Source organism: Pygoscelis adeliae, unplaced genomic scaffold (assembly GCF_000699105.1).
Source record: "Pygoscelis adeliae isolate BGI_AS28 unplaced genomic scaffold, ASM69910v1 Scaffold286, whole genome shotgun sequence".
NCBI lineage: Eukaryota > Metazoa > Chordata > Aves > Sphenisciformes > Spheniscidae > Pygoscelis > Pygoscelis adeliae.
The window spans coordinates 6,134,442-6,150,062 of record NW_008825076.1 but is presented as its reverse complement, the minus strand read 5'-3'; the positions used below and the strand labels follow the sequence as shown (position 1 = coordinate 6,150,062).

Below are 15,621 nucleotides of genomic sequence, written 5' to 3'. Positions count from 1 at the left end.
GGACACTGGCAGCCCCGTTACGAAACTCCGTGAAAGCTGTTGTGTTTTTTTGTTTAAAAAATCCCCTCATTTGCCTGAAAATACAGTCGCGGGCAGCAAGGGAGCTAGTTCTTCTTTCTGCCCCCACGCAGGACCTACCCCCGCCCGCACGAGTACCTGGACGTCTCTGCGCTCCCCGCCAGCTGGGACTGGAGGAACGTGAACGGCGTCAATTACGCCAGCGCCACTCGGAACCAGCACATCCCCCAGTACTGCGGGTCCTGCTGGGCCCACGGCAGCACCAGCGCTTTGGCAGGTACGCCGGGCTCAGGGCTGAGCGCCGCCCCCTCACCCGCCCAGCTCTCGCCCCCAGTGATTTACAGTTTTTGGTTAAGCAAAGGACGTTTATCTTCAGCTTACAAAACAGCTCGTATAAAGAAGAGGTGCCAAATTGCTGCAGTGAGTAGTGCAGCAAAAACCAAGGCTGAGCCGCCTGGGAATATACCAGGAAGAGTGGGAATTCCCAAGGTGGCAGCTGAAGGCAAGGAGGCTTGGTTTCAAGAGGGAGAGCAATCAGAGCGAGGCTGTCCCCACCCTCTCAAAATTGTGCGAGGGCTAAAAAGCTGTTTGCAGAAGAAATACATCCATAGCTCCTGCCGCACTGCTATTTAGGGCCTGGAGCAAGAACTGGGGTTTCTGCCCCTCTTGGAGGCGTGGTGACGGTAGCAGCAGATGCAAAAGCAGTTATCGTCTCCCCTCCCCTTTTTTGGTACTTCAGCCTGCCGCGCTACAGCAGCGCGTGGTTGCTCCGGTGATGCCTAGGTATGAGGAACTGAAACAGGCTGCCTCTCGTGGGAAGGGCCCGCAGGGTATTAGCTTCAAGAGCCTTGTCATTCAAAGGAACTGCCTACCACAGCATACAGACAAATCTAGTTTCAGCAGATATCTTTCCATCAGACTTTTTCTTGGGAAAAGGGAAGTAGGGGGTTGCTTCAGCTGGAGAAATATTTTCCCTAGAGAGAATACATGATGACTCGCATGCAACAGTAACATGCTGCAGAAGTACTGTTTGCACAGGGAGGCTGCAAGAGGACTGGCTGTGAAAGAGAAGTAGAAGAAATTGTGCAGAAATGGGAAGACAACACAGGTGTGAGCAGATGGCAGGAATCACAAAGCATCTGGTCTTAAGCAGTACAAGAATAGACATATAAGAAACCCGCCATGATGTAGTGAAGCACTAGGACAGATAAAATATAGCAACTTCTTAATTATATAACGTCAGTTAAAATTTATTGTGTATGTAGGTATACTTATATGTATCTTTATAAGTATAAAAGGTTCACTTTAAAAATCAGGATATTTTTTCTTAACTGCTGTGAATAGTTAAAGCATTCATTCCTTCTCCTGTTGCTGGAAGACTAGGCTGGGATAACGCCTCCCAGTTCTGTCACGTATAGCTGAATGTTTTTAGTACTAATAGGATTAAAAGTGCTACAGTGGCATCAGTTAAGACCGTTAATGCACTGTGAGAAGCAGCTTATAAATACTTACTGGGAAGCTTTTTTGCCAAGTAAGCTAGTCGTTTCTGACAAAATAGGGCAGCAGGGTGGCAATGCCTGTCTGAGATGGCAGGATAACAGTGAGATGTTGACATAACAGTGAGGATATGTTTCCGAAAGCTTTTCCTTGCTTTGTGACGACGGTCTGTCAGAGCCAGAGACCTGGGCTGCATGGGCTTACGACTTTGCATGGATTTATGCGTAAATCTTTACTCCTGTAAAAAAGGCTAGTGAGAGCTGGTTTTATGATGTGTATTTTTGCTGTCAAAGCCAGGAAATGGATCTAGAAGTTTTCAGAAGCTGTGACTTGAATTCAAAAAGGTCTAGGGCACTTCAAGGCTTTAAACAGATCCTACTCATCTGCGTGTGTTTGCTGAGTTTTTAATGGAAAAGACTTCTAATGGAAACCCACAATAATAACTCAGCATGACCTAACTCAAACCGACAGGCTGTGTGCCTCACTGTCGACAGTAGAGGCTTTTCCAACCACAAGTACTGTTGCCTGCAGACAGTTACAGATTCAATGAAGGAGAGACAGTTTTAACGCCAGTTGCAATGCGTAACCACCCACGTATTCCACTAACGAAAACCAATTTCTCATCCTTACAGATCGAATCAACATAAAGAGAAAAGGTGCATGGCCTTCTGCCTACCTCTCCGTTCAGAACGTGATAGATTGTGCTAACGCAGGATCCTGTGAAGGTGGCGACCACTCAGGTGTTTGGATGTATGCCCATGACCATGGCATTCCAGATGAGACCTGCAACAACTACCAAGCTAAGGATCAAAGTACGATGCCTATTTCCTTTGCTGTAAGGCTTCATCCCAGGTTTAGCAGATCTTAACATAAAAAAAAAGATAGTTTTTTGGGGTTTCAGTGTACTGGTTCCTGCTGTTCAGGTTCAGTGTAGTACCTGCTGTTTGACTGACAGAACAGGTTTTCTTTACAGGCCTGTGTGTCTTCTTACTCTAGCCAGACAGCATAGCATTAAATCATACCCAGACAAGTTTGCACAGCTAAATTGTTTAAACTTAATCTCTTAAGTCTGTGATACACAATCTCTAATGTACTGAAATATTTACAAGTGTCACCTCAAGCTAAACAGAGGAGAAATGTAACCTTTGTCCGGTCATGTATGACTGGAATAGTTTCTGTATCTATAGAGAAGCACATCCGAAACACTTCCTCAAAGCACTTATGCCTATGAAGTAAAGAATAGTAACTAGTGATTGTAGAGACTTTAAATGCGGTTTCCAGAAAGGAATTTAGTTCACCAGAGAGCGTATGTATTAGTAATTAAGTTATTAATATCTGCCTCAAATAAGTTAAAAGGAAAAAAAGCTTAGTGTGGTATCATTAATTCACTTGAAGAAAAGCGTTCTCTTGCAGTGATAATCTCACCTGTGTTTTGTAGAGTGTAAGAAGTTTAACCAGTGTGGAACTTGCGTCACTTTTGGAGAATGCCACGTGATAAAGAACTACACTCTCTGGAAAGTTGCTGACTATGGGTCTGTCAGTGGAAGAGAAAAAATGATGGCGGAAATCTATACTAATGGACCAATTAGGTAAAAAAAAAAAGTCTTGAATGGTAAAAAAGAAAATATTTATTTACTAGTAGTATTGGGATTGAAATACTTGAACCTCATTCCAGTGACTGAAGTGTACTTCTCCACTCTAGCATATGTTAGCAGCTCTGCACTAATACGCAGACTTTAGGTTGTTTGTAGATAAATTGAGCTCTGAAGTCAAAATGCAAGAAAACCAGTTGTTTTTTAGCCAGGCCCCTGCCCTGATCCCCTTGTATCAAAATGCTTTCTCTGCTTTATTACAGCTGTGGCATAATGGCTACCGAAAAGTTGGATGCTTACACTGGAGGACTTTATACAGAGTACAACCCCTTGCCTACGGTGAATCACATCGTATCTGTGGCTGGCTGGGGTGTAGAAAATGGAACAGAATACTGGATTGTTCGTAACTCATGGGGTGAACCCTGGGTAAGGAAACACAGGAACAAACACGTTTGCAGAATGACTTTAGAGGAAAGGTGGGGTTTTTCACTTGCAAACAGGAAGCTGCATGGCTAGCCTGTGGATAGAAGAAGTGAAACTTCCTTTGAACTAGAGTAGCAATTAAGAAAATGAAACCTAACTAATCTGAAGACAAGGATACTCAGCCAAAGTTACTTGAGTAATGTCAACTCAATCCCAAATGCTACCCTTCCATGGACATGCAGCTCCTGCTATGGGCAACTGTGAATTACTGTTAGTCATAGGCAAAAATCAAGTCACATATCTGGGAATAGATGAGGGGGATGTCAATTCACCAAAGCAGATTGCTCCTTTAAACAAGGTTGCCCTCTGAACCCAGTGTTACACTTCATCTTGAGTGAATTCCTAGATTTGCTTATAAATCATTCATATTTGGAAGACAGAACAGACTCAATAGCATACGTTTTCCGTAGTTACGTTTTCTAATTCACAATGCAAATTAATTCTTTACAGGGTGAAAAAGGGTGGCTGAGAATTGTGACAAGTGCATATAAAGGTGGAAGAGGAGCAGAGTACAATCTTGCTATTGAAGAGGACTGTGCATATGGAGATGCTGTACTTCCTTGATTCTATATTGGACATCTTTCTGTTTAGGAACTACTTTGTTTGGAAGCTTCCCAGAACAACCTTTTTCTGTTTAAAGAATAGTGGTCTAAAACTCTTTCACAGTTCAACACCATCAGGCAGTTCTGCAAAATTAGCCCAGATAGCAACACACAATGTCTTCAAAGTAAAATAAACACAGAACTGCCTTTAGATAACTTTACAGCTTAAAAAAAAAAGTAATTTAACCCATTAAAAAGTTGTCTGCCTTGATGCACAATATTGAAATCATATTGACTTAGTCACAGAAACTGTGTATGTAAATCTGTATATTTTTTAAATATAAATTATGTAGACATACTGGGAAGGAAAAAGTATACTCAATATTTGGGTCTAGAGCTTATATTAAATTCTCTGACAGTATTGAGCAAATAATATCTCACAATAATGCAGATGAAAGAACACAGCTAAGTCTGGACATGATATATTAAAAAAACTAAGTCCCCTGTTGTTTCCTTGGCCTCCCGGTGAAACAGCATTGTTGGAAGTCTCATATAATGCAGTTGCTTTTATCCAACCAAAATGATACAATGGGAATTACTTTGATCAAAAGACAAAGTCTAAACACTTCTTAGTTAATTAGTCTTGTCTTTGCTCACATTCCTTGCTTTAAGTGATTGGCTGTGCCATTTTTCCCCTAAAGGGGCAAAGCATAAATTGCTACAAGCCAGAACGCTTCACTAATTTGAAGAAAGGTAGCAAATTCTCTTCCTCAAAACTGAGCCAGTTACTAAGTGGCAAATTGGTACCATATCAATTGCTACTAACTGGCATTGTTAATTGCATTTAATAAATGGATGTTTTTCTCTAACATGACTGTATGCTCATTAATACTTGTTTCCAGTCATCTTCTATTGTCGCACCTAACAAGCAGTCTCATGTGACAGACTAGTGCCAGTAAGGATTAATTCTGCCAAGCTGCAGTATCTGCTGTAACTTAAGTTCCATTGAGATATGAACACGGTAGCATAACAGTACTGATCACAGCATTGTGGAAGTTTTAACTAGTTAAAAGTCAGCTACTTGGGTAAGTACAGGGGAACTCAAGTGTTTAGAGGAAGCGATCAAAAGCTTGAACACAGAGGAAAGCAAAAGTATACTTTTTGAACAGCTGGCAAATTTGCAACAGACACAGGAACAAACCCCTCTTGATTATCACTAAAAGATGATACAGGGCTACATCCTAAAATAAAGCTCTATAGGGGGAATTGTTTCTGTAGTTAATTCCAGTTAACAAAGAAAGGAAGTCAGGGGCTACAAAAAGCCAAACTTGTATGCTAATTCTACTTAAAATACTATGAAAAGTAGGTCTCATGGAATGATAGTACATCTTCTATTCAAAGATAGGCAAAGAAGTTCAGAACAGCTTCTGCAGAAGCAAGTTTTGCCCTTTTCAGGCTGTGCTTTAAGTTGATTAGAGCACTGTAAGTGTTACTATGGTAAGCTCAGTCACTGTAGAGAGGATGTAGGTGAGGGACTGGCTGAGGTTCCTCTGGAAGGGAAAATGCACTCCTTTTTAGGAGTTAAGAATCTATGCAATTGGCTGCTGTCTCAAGAATTATCACAGTAGTTTAGAGTTCCCATTCATGAATCACTGACAACAAAGAAAAATAAAGTGATTTCCTTTTTAAATTTACAGCCAGTTGGACTTAAAATGTCACCGTCTTTTAGAAAGGAGGTTCTTCAGAAAACAGATGTGCTTGGAAAAGCACAGTGGGCTTGTCTATACCCCTCCCTTTTAAACAAACAGTATTTGCCTGTACAAAGAGAAATCCGGCCAAATGAACAGAAAAGAGTGACCTTAATGAAGCTTTAAAAGCAATCTCTAGAAAAGAAAAGAACCTTTATTTAAAGGTAAATTATAAATCTTGGGTGTATCCCCCACTGTTTGGCATCAACCAGGACAGACTAGAGGTAAGTATAAAAACCAAGCCACAACAAGCAGTAATGAAATTTCTACACACAGTCATATTTTTGGACAAAAGTAGAATTCTAACATGGTAATGAAACTTACCAGTAACACTTGATGCATCTATTTAACAAAAAAAAAAAAGATTTCAAAAAAACCACACTCATGTAGGATTCATCTGTCAATACAAAACTAGCCTTGATTGTTACAACTCCACTTGTGTGACACAAAATTTTTTTTTTTTCATAGCAGTAAATATGTAGGATATTTAGAATTCTGATAACGCAAAGGTGAGAAAGAGGCATTATGGCTTCTCGGCAGCAAGAGAGCTAATCACACAAATTGCTTTTTTACAGCTCGCAACATCAAAAACGAGATCATTCAAGATTTAGTCTTCAGAGAACTATCTGCGAAGTGTTTTTAGTAGGAACTACCTTCCCCATTCTTCAAGTTTTGTATGTTACACAAAGAATCAGTGACAAATTCTGCAAGTAACCAAAATAGCGTTCTTTGAAATAAATCTGTTTCTCTCCCGCTATCCCCTTCGGAATATTCAGACTTATACTGATTTGTGTAACAACAGAAAATCCTTCGGTATTATTCCATTTTCCAAAGTACATTAACAATCCTCTGATATGAAGCTCAAGGTCACCACACAAGTCAATCAAATGCCCTTCAGCCCTTTCTTCCTTGTTTTGGGTTTGTTGGTTTGGTTTTTGGGGGTTTATTTTTGCTGCTGTGTTGCCCAGTTATAGAACCTTACTGGTGGAGAGTGGCAAAGTAGTGATCATGTGCTCCACATTCTTGGTATTTTCCATTGCTTAGTTCATCATAATAAAGTTAGATTTGCAATGAGCTTAAAAGAAAAACAAAAAAAAAGAGAGTGTTCAGTACATTACTCTGATTTGTCTGTCATTACATAAATAATTAGGATTTTAGGGTCTGGACAGATGTTTTTGTTTTAGGATAGGAGTGTATTATGACAGACTACTTCCCTTCCTATCCTTTCCTTACTACAGTGCTTGTTCTCAAAAAGCAGTATTTGCCTCCAAGTTCCTCACTACTACCCAGAGATTCTTGATTAAAGGAAAATTGCTAAACACAGGCCCCTAAAAGGGAAGTTATCTGTGAAAATATCCCGCAGGCATTCCTATTTTTAGCAAATCTTCCTCCTAAACGTTATTTGCAAATTGTAACAAATACAAAAAGAAGCAGGTATGCAATGAATAAGTGTGACTTACCTATAAACTCAGTGACAGGATCATGTTCGCCTTCTGTTTTAATAGTACCTGCAATACTTTCATTCTCCAAGATTGGAAGAAAAAGCTGTACAAAGTCTGAGGTATATGGAGGAGCAATCACATCCAGCACCTGAAACAGCAGACAAAAATGGTTTATTCTTCCAGTTAGCAGGGTAGCAGGAACAATATTTAATTCACAATACTAGTCTTGAAAGCATACAAGTAGCTGCACTTAACACCTTTTGTTCTCCATACAAGTAATTAATTATGTATTCTTGTGGTACTCTACCCAGTACCTTAATACTTTCAGAAGTCAGGAGTCAGTAAGACTAAGTCACATCCTAGTGAATACTGGTATTACATGCATTGCTCAAAATCTGATCTCGTATCTTAATATTTTTGAATCCGAGGCAAGCTGATTTAATATCCAAACGGACACATACAACTCATCTTAAAAATTCATTCCTATATGTTAGTAAACACAATTTTTGCTGCTGACCTCTGTAACAAAATATCTGATGAGAGATATATCTGTATCTAGCTTCTCCAGGCATTTGCGGATATAGCTGACAACAGGCAGGACATATCCTCGACTGAGTAAGTGCACCATTCTATCCAAGAGAGTCTTCTTCAATTCCAGCTGACGGCAGGAGTCGGGGGAGTGGAGGGGGAGGAGAAGAAACCAACAGGTTAGAACTTCCTCTTGAAAGCATGCCATTTTTATTGCATATTCTTATTGATTCAATATCTGCTATGTTACTTTTTAACCATGACCATATTCCTAAATTAAACTCTTAAAACTCCTGTGACAGCAAAAGCTGTTATCTTGAATAAGCTAATTAATATGAAGGAACACAAATACTGAATCCTTTGAGAATCACCTGCTCCATTACATCAAGCTGCGAGTGTTCTGTTTCGAAGAGCTTGACAAGAAGTTGTAGAACTTGGGGATGAAGCAGCTGATGGCATGTACTGATCTGCAAACAAGACAAGAAAGTTAGAGCCTCAGAACTTCAATTTAAAACCCAATGCACCAGGCTTTATTAGACAAGTTTACATTGATGTTCAGTACCAGATATAAATTCTTTTAGAGAAGTATTCCACTGTTTCTTTCTTTGATGCCTTAAGTTTTCCTAGTGTAAATAATGCTGAGATGACAAAACCAAATAATTAACTCTGAATAGAAACAGATTAATTTCTGTATATTTACTGACTTACTGCAAATGATAGGCATCCAGTGAACTGGATGTACTTCCGGTTCCAAGCGTCAGAACTGTTTTTACCCTCCAGCCAGATTTTATATACACCCTTACCTCATCCAGTAACGCCAGATGAACCGGAGTGTGATCAGTCTGCAGCTGGAAGTATCGTGGTTCTGACACTGTCCAATCCACCCACTTTAATACACCCATTGCCACCACTGGAAACCTACAGAAGAAGAGATCACTTTAGCACAGGAGCATCAAAAAAAAAAAAAAAACCACCAAAACCCACAAAACCTCAAAACCCACCAAACCAAAAAACCCAAACTCACCCCCCCAAAGAACCCAAACAACCCCAAAACAAAACAGAAAACTCCCAGTAAATTAAAAAAAAAAAAATATTTCAGTATATTCTAATGGTTGCTAGTTTCAGTTTAACTTACAGCAGAATTAATAAAGCTCAAAAAGTTTAATTTGAAAAGCTGCAGCACATCAAGGGTATTAAAAACAAAAAAATTCCAGAGGAAAATTCTTTCTACAAAGACACTCCCTGCTCAGCACAAAATGCAAAAAATATGTAACAAAATTCATGTACACTCCAAGTTTGTTCCAATTTATTCAATGTCTGTATTTCATATTTTTAAGACGAGAAGAAAGGACACAGCTATTGCTAGGAAAGCTTTATTAGGAAGACAAAGCAATCTGTCATCTTTTTCCAGTGGCAGAGAAAAGCATATTCTGTGACACAAGAAGGACAAATTGTCAGTGAAAGCCAGAATCTATGTCCTCATGAGAGAGATTCCAGAAAGTCCGATGTACAATTTTGCAAGCTGCTTTCAGACCACATCTTCACATATTCTACAATGAGGATGTTCTCACAGAGTAGCCCACAAAGACATTTCCCTTTAGCAGTACTGCCTCTCCTAAATAATACTTTTCTTCCAACAGCTGAAGCTTGGGACCAGTCTCTCTGCTCACCTGATGCACTGATAAAGAGTGCTCAGTTCTGCAACCAACTCTGATGCTCCTTTGTTCTCATTGCAACACAGATTGTGAACAGTTTCAATGGCTTTTGAAGTTGACTTGAGTTCATCCTTGTTTATGCTGACTCTCTTGTTCTGAAAAATTGCAAAATTCGAATGCAAGAGTCATTGAAATACAGGATGTCTTTTGTTATTTAAGGAAAGGAATTGTAACCTGTGATAAGCCGAAGATTACATCATGTTTCTCAAAATTTAGACTCAAATGCGAGTTTCAGAAGACCTAAGGATCAATGAGCTGAAGTACAAGGATGCTTGCTTTATTTAATTCTGTAAGAATTACTTTATCTACTTCGTAGAATTAAATTCTTCTTCCTCTGAAAAAGCACATACGGTTCTAGTAGCAGAGAACTGCTACTGATAACCTTTGCAGGGAGGTGGGGGAAGAGAGCAAAACTACTCAGTGCATTCAGAGGCTTTTATAGCACTATTTGATCATCAGGGATCTTCAGGATCTAAGTTTCTTAAGTCATTTCAGCTGAAGCCAGAAACATTTCATATTAAAATAAGTAAATCAAGCTGAATACATTATTTTAAACTGAGTAACTTCACGACCATACATTTTCTTCAGCACAGTCAGGCCACTGTACGTAAAAATAATGTTATTCACAGAACTGAACATCACCTTTTTCCACATCTCTACTACGCTAGCTGCATATGCCAGTATGTGAATATATTTATGTTTGTGGTCCTGGTTGATCTTAGCACCTGGCTTAAACAATGACTGCATGAAGAGGTCCAGAAAGGCAGGTACTCGAATCTGTGAAGAAAATGAATGGTTTATTAGAGCCAGAGAATTACGAGAGGTGACTAAAAATATAATTTTTGCATCTGATATACCTTGCACAGAATGAGATATAACACATTCCCGCCTTGGGAGTAGGTTAGATAGTTTTCTGAAAAGACTCAAACTTTTGACACAAAAAAAAAAAAGAAAAAGAAAAAAGAAAAAAGTAAACAACAGAGTTACAGACTATATTGCTAAAGTATCTAAATGCCACCATTTGTTACCAGAACCCATGTTAGAAAGAAGCAGTGAGAAATCTGAAACATGCCATTTAGGCCTGCTTATAACAAATTGCAAAACTGGGTGTTTTTTTTTTTAGTAAAAGAAGTTAATTAATTCCTTGACATCTTTATCTCCTATTGAGAAGTTCTTTAATTAATTTGATTATATGTAAAAAGACAACTTAGAATGATTAAAGAAAAAAAAAAGTCAATCCACAAGCTAACGCAAAATAGAATACAAGTAGTAGTTTCACATCTAGATATTACTTAAAAATATAAAGGGATCAGTCTGAGTACTAACTTTATTTTGTGTTGGTACAACACTTAGCACAACAAGACCTCATATTTCTGAATGCTACTGCAATATAATTAAGTTTCAGAGGTTATAAAAAGACAACTACTAACCAGTTCTACTGGAGGTGGGTCCATGCTTGTAAACATTTTGAACAGAACAGTGATATCTGCTGGATTCAGAGCTCCTTTGGACAACATCGCACCAAGAGCCTGACATGCTCGAGGATAGGAGGCTGCAGTACCCAATGCTAAAGTGATCTGACTAGCATCATGGCCTCTAAATGAAGAGCAAACATACATAGCAACTTATTTTCTTAATTCGGACATTTTAGTTTTAGCCTCACTGAGTCAACAGGGCACATCCTATGGAATGTAACGCCTTAGGGCAGAACCCCTTATCCTAGGTAGTTATAGAAACAGATCTGTATTTCCCTTGTTTGTTTCTAAAGTGTTCGTAGAATAATAAAAATATGTTTTGTTTTTTTTAATAGACAGAAGCTTCAGTTCTTTGCTCTTCTTGTTTCAGGTCTCCCAGTACAGGACATGGAACTTTTCTGTTGTTCTATGAATTAAAGCTTGCTACAAGAACTGCTCTGTTGCAGCTAAGAATTTTCCTTTTGCTGGTAAAAGGTAATCAAAAATGACCAAAAGACAGTAGTTTACAAATTCCGGTGACTTACATTTCACTAATAACATAACTCCCACTTACTTCTCATGAGCATACCGCTGAACCTCCTGAGCAATCCGTCTGACAGCTGACCCTCCTTGCTCTTCTTGAGCCAATATGGACATCATAGATTGAGCAAAAAGGTAAGTGTGTTCTCCGTGGCACACCATCTTCTGTGAAAGCACACAAACAAAAATCTTACCAGTCAACAAGAAACATGCAGGTATGCTTCTGTGATTACACCACTGCAATAGCAAAGATTGCACTGAAGTCTACTAATCAAAAGAAGGAAAAAAAAACAAACCACCAAACACCAAAACACTAACAACTAAACAAGAAAACCAAAAACCCAACAGCCAAGAAGAAAGTACATAAAGCTTAGTATCACTATGCATTGATACCATGCAAGAAGTAATGGATAAATTGAGAACTTTCTTTCTTAAATGCCAAAATTGAGAGGAAATTCTCTCCTACTTATACTCAGTACTTTCTCTGCAATATTTTAAAAGTAGAAGTACAAAGCCGTCCAAAAGTCATTGTGCTATTTCACAACACAGAACATATGCTGGGTTGATTCAGATGGCAACTTTCACACTGACGTGGATGATAAAAGAATTAATTAGCCAGGGGACTGACTAGACTGATCTTCAGATCTTGCATTAAACGTGAAAGACAACAGTTCTACCTTCACCTTTTTACAATGCATTTAAGAAATATAAGAAGTGTTACATAAGCAACCCAAGGAATTCTTGGTCACAGAATGATTAAAAAGCATAAATTTCTACTTTTGAACTCAGATATACCTTCTCTTCTTATGATTTTGTAAGACTTGATAAGATGTCAAGATTCTCTACAATCCCGCAATGATTTGTATATCCTAACCGGAAAACACTATTTTGTTTCCATATAAAAACCCAAGGCTGGATAGTAAAAAGGGGGGGGGGGGGGGGGGAAAGAAGGGGAAAAAAAAAAAGCCTTACAGCAAACTCAGGGAGGTTTTTTTCAAGGTTTTCTTCTCCTCCGTCTAAAATTGTTGCCAGAGATGTACGCAGTACTCTGGAAAATACTTCTAGTTGCTGACATGCTGTTGAAACACTGGTTATTTCCCCTTGATATCCAGCATCAGATATAAGCTATAACAACAAAAACATCACAGAAAACTTGTATTATTTACATTGCAGATATTCTAACAAGTCTAGAAGAACACACAGAATGTAAGATTTGCCTCTGCATACACTTACTGGAATTCACATTCATCTTTTAGACTACAGAAAAGTAAACCAATAAAGATGTAGCAAAAAGAAAGTAAACTGTAATTATATAAGAATACTTCAGAGCACATCAAGATATATCATAACGTTCTTTCCGTGTCACAGAAACATACAAAACTAACTGAAATGTTCCACTGCACCAGAAATCCAGAAGTTTCAAATACAGATCAAAGAAAAAACAAACAAACCCCAACAAAAAAACCCACAATAAAACAAAACAAAAAAACCCAACAGAAAACTCAAGAAGCAGTACTTCAAACTGGGAAACTAGACTTACCACTTGCAACCTGTAACACAATTCCTCCCACCAAAATGTACTTGTACTGTTCTGATGTTTGAATAAGCAGTATTATGCAGGAACACATACGGATACAGGCAAGACCACAGCCAATATTTGATGCCAGAACAATTAGCCCTTTATAGATATTCTCATTTGCTAGACTTGGGTATACTACCTTCACAGTAAAGTTAAGCATTAAACAGTCAGGATGGGCTTCTGCCAACTTGTAAAAGAGATCTCTCCATGTAGTATGTGCTATCATTTGCTCAAGCCAGGCTGGAGTCTGAAAAGATCAGAGCAATAGAGAGAAATGTAAGAATATCTAGTTGTCAACATCATTAAAAGTAACCCTTTTACCTCTCAGGAGTCCTGCGAGTTGTTATACAGGACTTTATTACAAAGGAGGATGCAGTCAAAGTGTCTAAGTTCTCTAAGCCTCTGAGGACCCCAGTGAAATACAGTTAGTTTTCTGAAACCAGTTGTTTCTTAACAAAAGAGCTTTGAAGATACAATTTTCCTTCCCCCACCATCCACTACTCCATCGGATGAAGGCATCTATGTAGGATCCACTCGTGTAAAGATAGCAACACGGATTCCATGCACACCTCTCCTTCCTCTGTAAAGATGGAATCTGCTTTCCGAGGGTCAAAATGCTTGATAAGTAAGCTCTTTAAATGGTTTTCTACAGTCTCCTGAACTTGCACTGGCTCAACACCTGTATAGGAGGAACAAAAAACTTGGCAGATGCAATCCAATCAAACATAGCACCAACATCTTAAATTTTTCAACAAGAACAGAAACTACTCAGAAGTTTATCAACACGCAGAAGATTAGAGGAGAGCCATCAGTTCTACTATCAAGCCACACTGATACAGACAGATTTAGAGATTCTCAATCTTTTTTCCTAAATGCAGACCGTTTAGGATCACAGGCAGGTTACACTAGTCCTTTTCCTCTTGCTCTCTTCATCAGTCATGCAAACAGCAATGCCAGTCATCTCGCACGACTGTTACTGGGCACGATACCAAAATGCATATATCTTAAACACAAAAGAGATTACCAGGATTGGTGCACAAACCCACCTTACTACAGACTAAAGTCCATCCTTTTAATATATTGGCTATCTGTAGCTTTGATAGTATACTACAAAACAATACACAAAGTGGTAGTAAGTAGTTCTACATTTCTGAGATCAGCGTGTAATACTTCTGATAAAGTTTATACTAGCTAAGGGACAAAGATACCACAAGTTAATGCTGAACATGTCTTGCAAGAGGCTGCTGAAGAATTCACAAGCAGACTGGTAACACAGAATTCTTGTCTCAGAGAATACAGGCATCCGTATGAGAACCATCCATCTAACCACTGATCCACTGAAAGGGAATAGTAACTAGTAATAAGGTAACTTTTTTCCCCCCAATATTAATTATATACTATTACAAAGTATCAAATATTGCTACTACCATCTATGTAACAGTACCCTTGCCCTTGTGCATGAAAACAAAAAGAAACTATAGTTTATACAGTTGCTTCAACTACATTACCCTTTATAATACAAGTTGTGGGCATTTCAAAATGTTCATCAACAGAACACTTATCCTCTGAGCAGAATAAAAGTATTATTATAAAGAATTTAGTCACATACACATACAGAATGACAACTTTATAATGATCCACTTCCTCGGTATGATCAAATTTGCCAGCGATTCAGATATTTCTGACAAAAGGAAGACTATAGACCCAAATTATACTGTATCACTTATTGTACCTGTTTGAATGAGCCACTCTGCCAGCAAATTTACAGTCTGTGCCACTGCAGTGTAGTTTTCAGAGAGGAGCTGGATAACATTCTCTGGAGAACCTCCTGCTTGGAAATATCTGATGAAACGATTGGAAAAGAACTATTTGAAAGTTATGTTAAAAAACCAAAACCAACTGAACTCTAAATAAAGGGAAAACAACAGCATCATTTATCCATTTCGCACACACTTCTATACAAAGTGATAACACTGTATCTATAACACATAACATGCACTGTAACACACATAAGGTTACACTCACCTCTTCAACGTGTTAAATATAGATGGCTCCATTATATAGTCTGGCGTTGAAAATTTCTTCAGGCATTCTTGCTGGACTTCAGCATCATCTTCTCCCTCTCCATCTTCATCGTCTTGCTATTGCAAGCACAGTCAAGTCAGCCAGCTCTTGTCCCGTTTCCCCCTTGTACACCCATATTTAGGCTATTTTTCCCCACAGAAACTCACACACCGCAGTTTACCACAGCAAGCCACCTGCTCCCCAGACAAATACGACTTCTTAACAGAGAAGGCGCAAAAACAAGCACCGCCGCGCAGTTGTTTTCCTCCTTTTTAACCCCCTCAAGCCCCAGGCCCCACCACAGGGAAGACTTCCCCGCCCGCCTTCACGCTCGGCGCTTTTCGCCTCAGCTCGGAGCCCCAGACGCGGCTCCCCGCGCCCGCAGGGCGGCAGGGCCCGGGAGCTCCTCCGGGACCCAC

The 15,621-nt window shown here is 39.1% G+C and overlaps 2 protein-coding genes across 2 annotated transcripts in view; one reads left to right on the top strand and one right to left on the bottom strand.

The window, feature by feature from the left end:
• The window catches only part of CTSZ (cathepsin Z), a 7,396-nt gene extending 2,399 nt beyond the window's left edge, over window positions 1-4,997 (top strand). Inside the window, exons 3-7 of the mRNA XM_009326871.1 lie at window positions 109-295; window positions 2,148-2,327; window positions 2,954-3,104; window positions 3,371-3,533; window positions 4,041-4,997. Of these exons, the coding sequence (XP_009325146.1) occupies window positions 109-295; window positions 2,148-2,327; window positions 2,954-3,104; window positions 3,371-3,533; window positions 4,041-4,154 (795 nt within the window). The 3' untranslated portion in view covers window positions 4,155-4,997. The remainder of the gene's footprint in view (window positions 1-108; window positions 296-2,147; window positions 2,328-2,953; window positions 3,105-3,370; window positions 3,534-4,040) is intronic.
• Window positions 4,998-6,018: 1,021 nt separating this feature from the next.
• NELFCD (negative elongation factor complex member C/D) overlaps window positions 6,019-15,621 on the bottom strand; it is a 10,335-nt gene continuing 732 nt past the window's right edge. The window contains exons 2-15 of the mRNA XM_009326870.1: window positions 15,164-15,279; window positions 14,871-14,980; window positions 13,708-13,817; window positions 13,278-13,385; window positions 12,532-12,684; window positions 11,594-11,724; window positions 10,996-11,161; window positions 10,208-10,342; window positions 9,521-9,660; window positions 8,654-8,768; window positions 8,222-8,317; window positions 7,840-7,980; window positions 7,341-7,470; window positions 6,019-6,955 (exon numbers count right to left, since the gene is read on the bottom strand). Of these exons, the coding sequence (XP_009325145.1) occupies window positions 6,921-6,955; window positions 7,341-7,470; window positions 7,840-7,980; window positions 8,222-8,317; window positions 8,654-8,768; window positions 9,521-9,660; window positions 10,208-10,342; window positions 10,996-11,161; window positions 11,594-11,724; window positions 12,532-12,684; window positions 13,278-13,385; window positions 13,708-13,817; window positions 14,871-14,980; window positions 15,164-15,279 (1,686 nt within the window). The 3' untranslated portion in view covers window positions 6,019-6,920. The remainder of the gene's footprint in view (window positions 6,956-7,340; window positions 7,471-7,839; window positions 7,981-8,221; window positions 8,318-8,653; window positions 8,769-9,520; window positions 9,661-10,207; window positions 10,343-10,995; window positions 11,162-11,593; window positions 11,725-12,531; window positions 12,685-13,277; window positions 13,386-13,707; window positions 13,818-14,870; window positions 14,981-15,163; window positions 15,280-15,621) is intronic.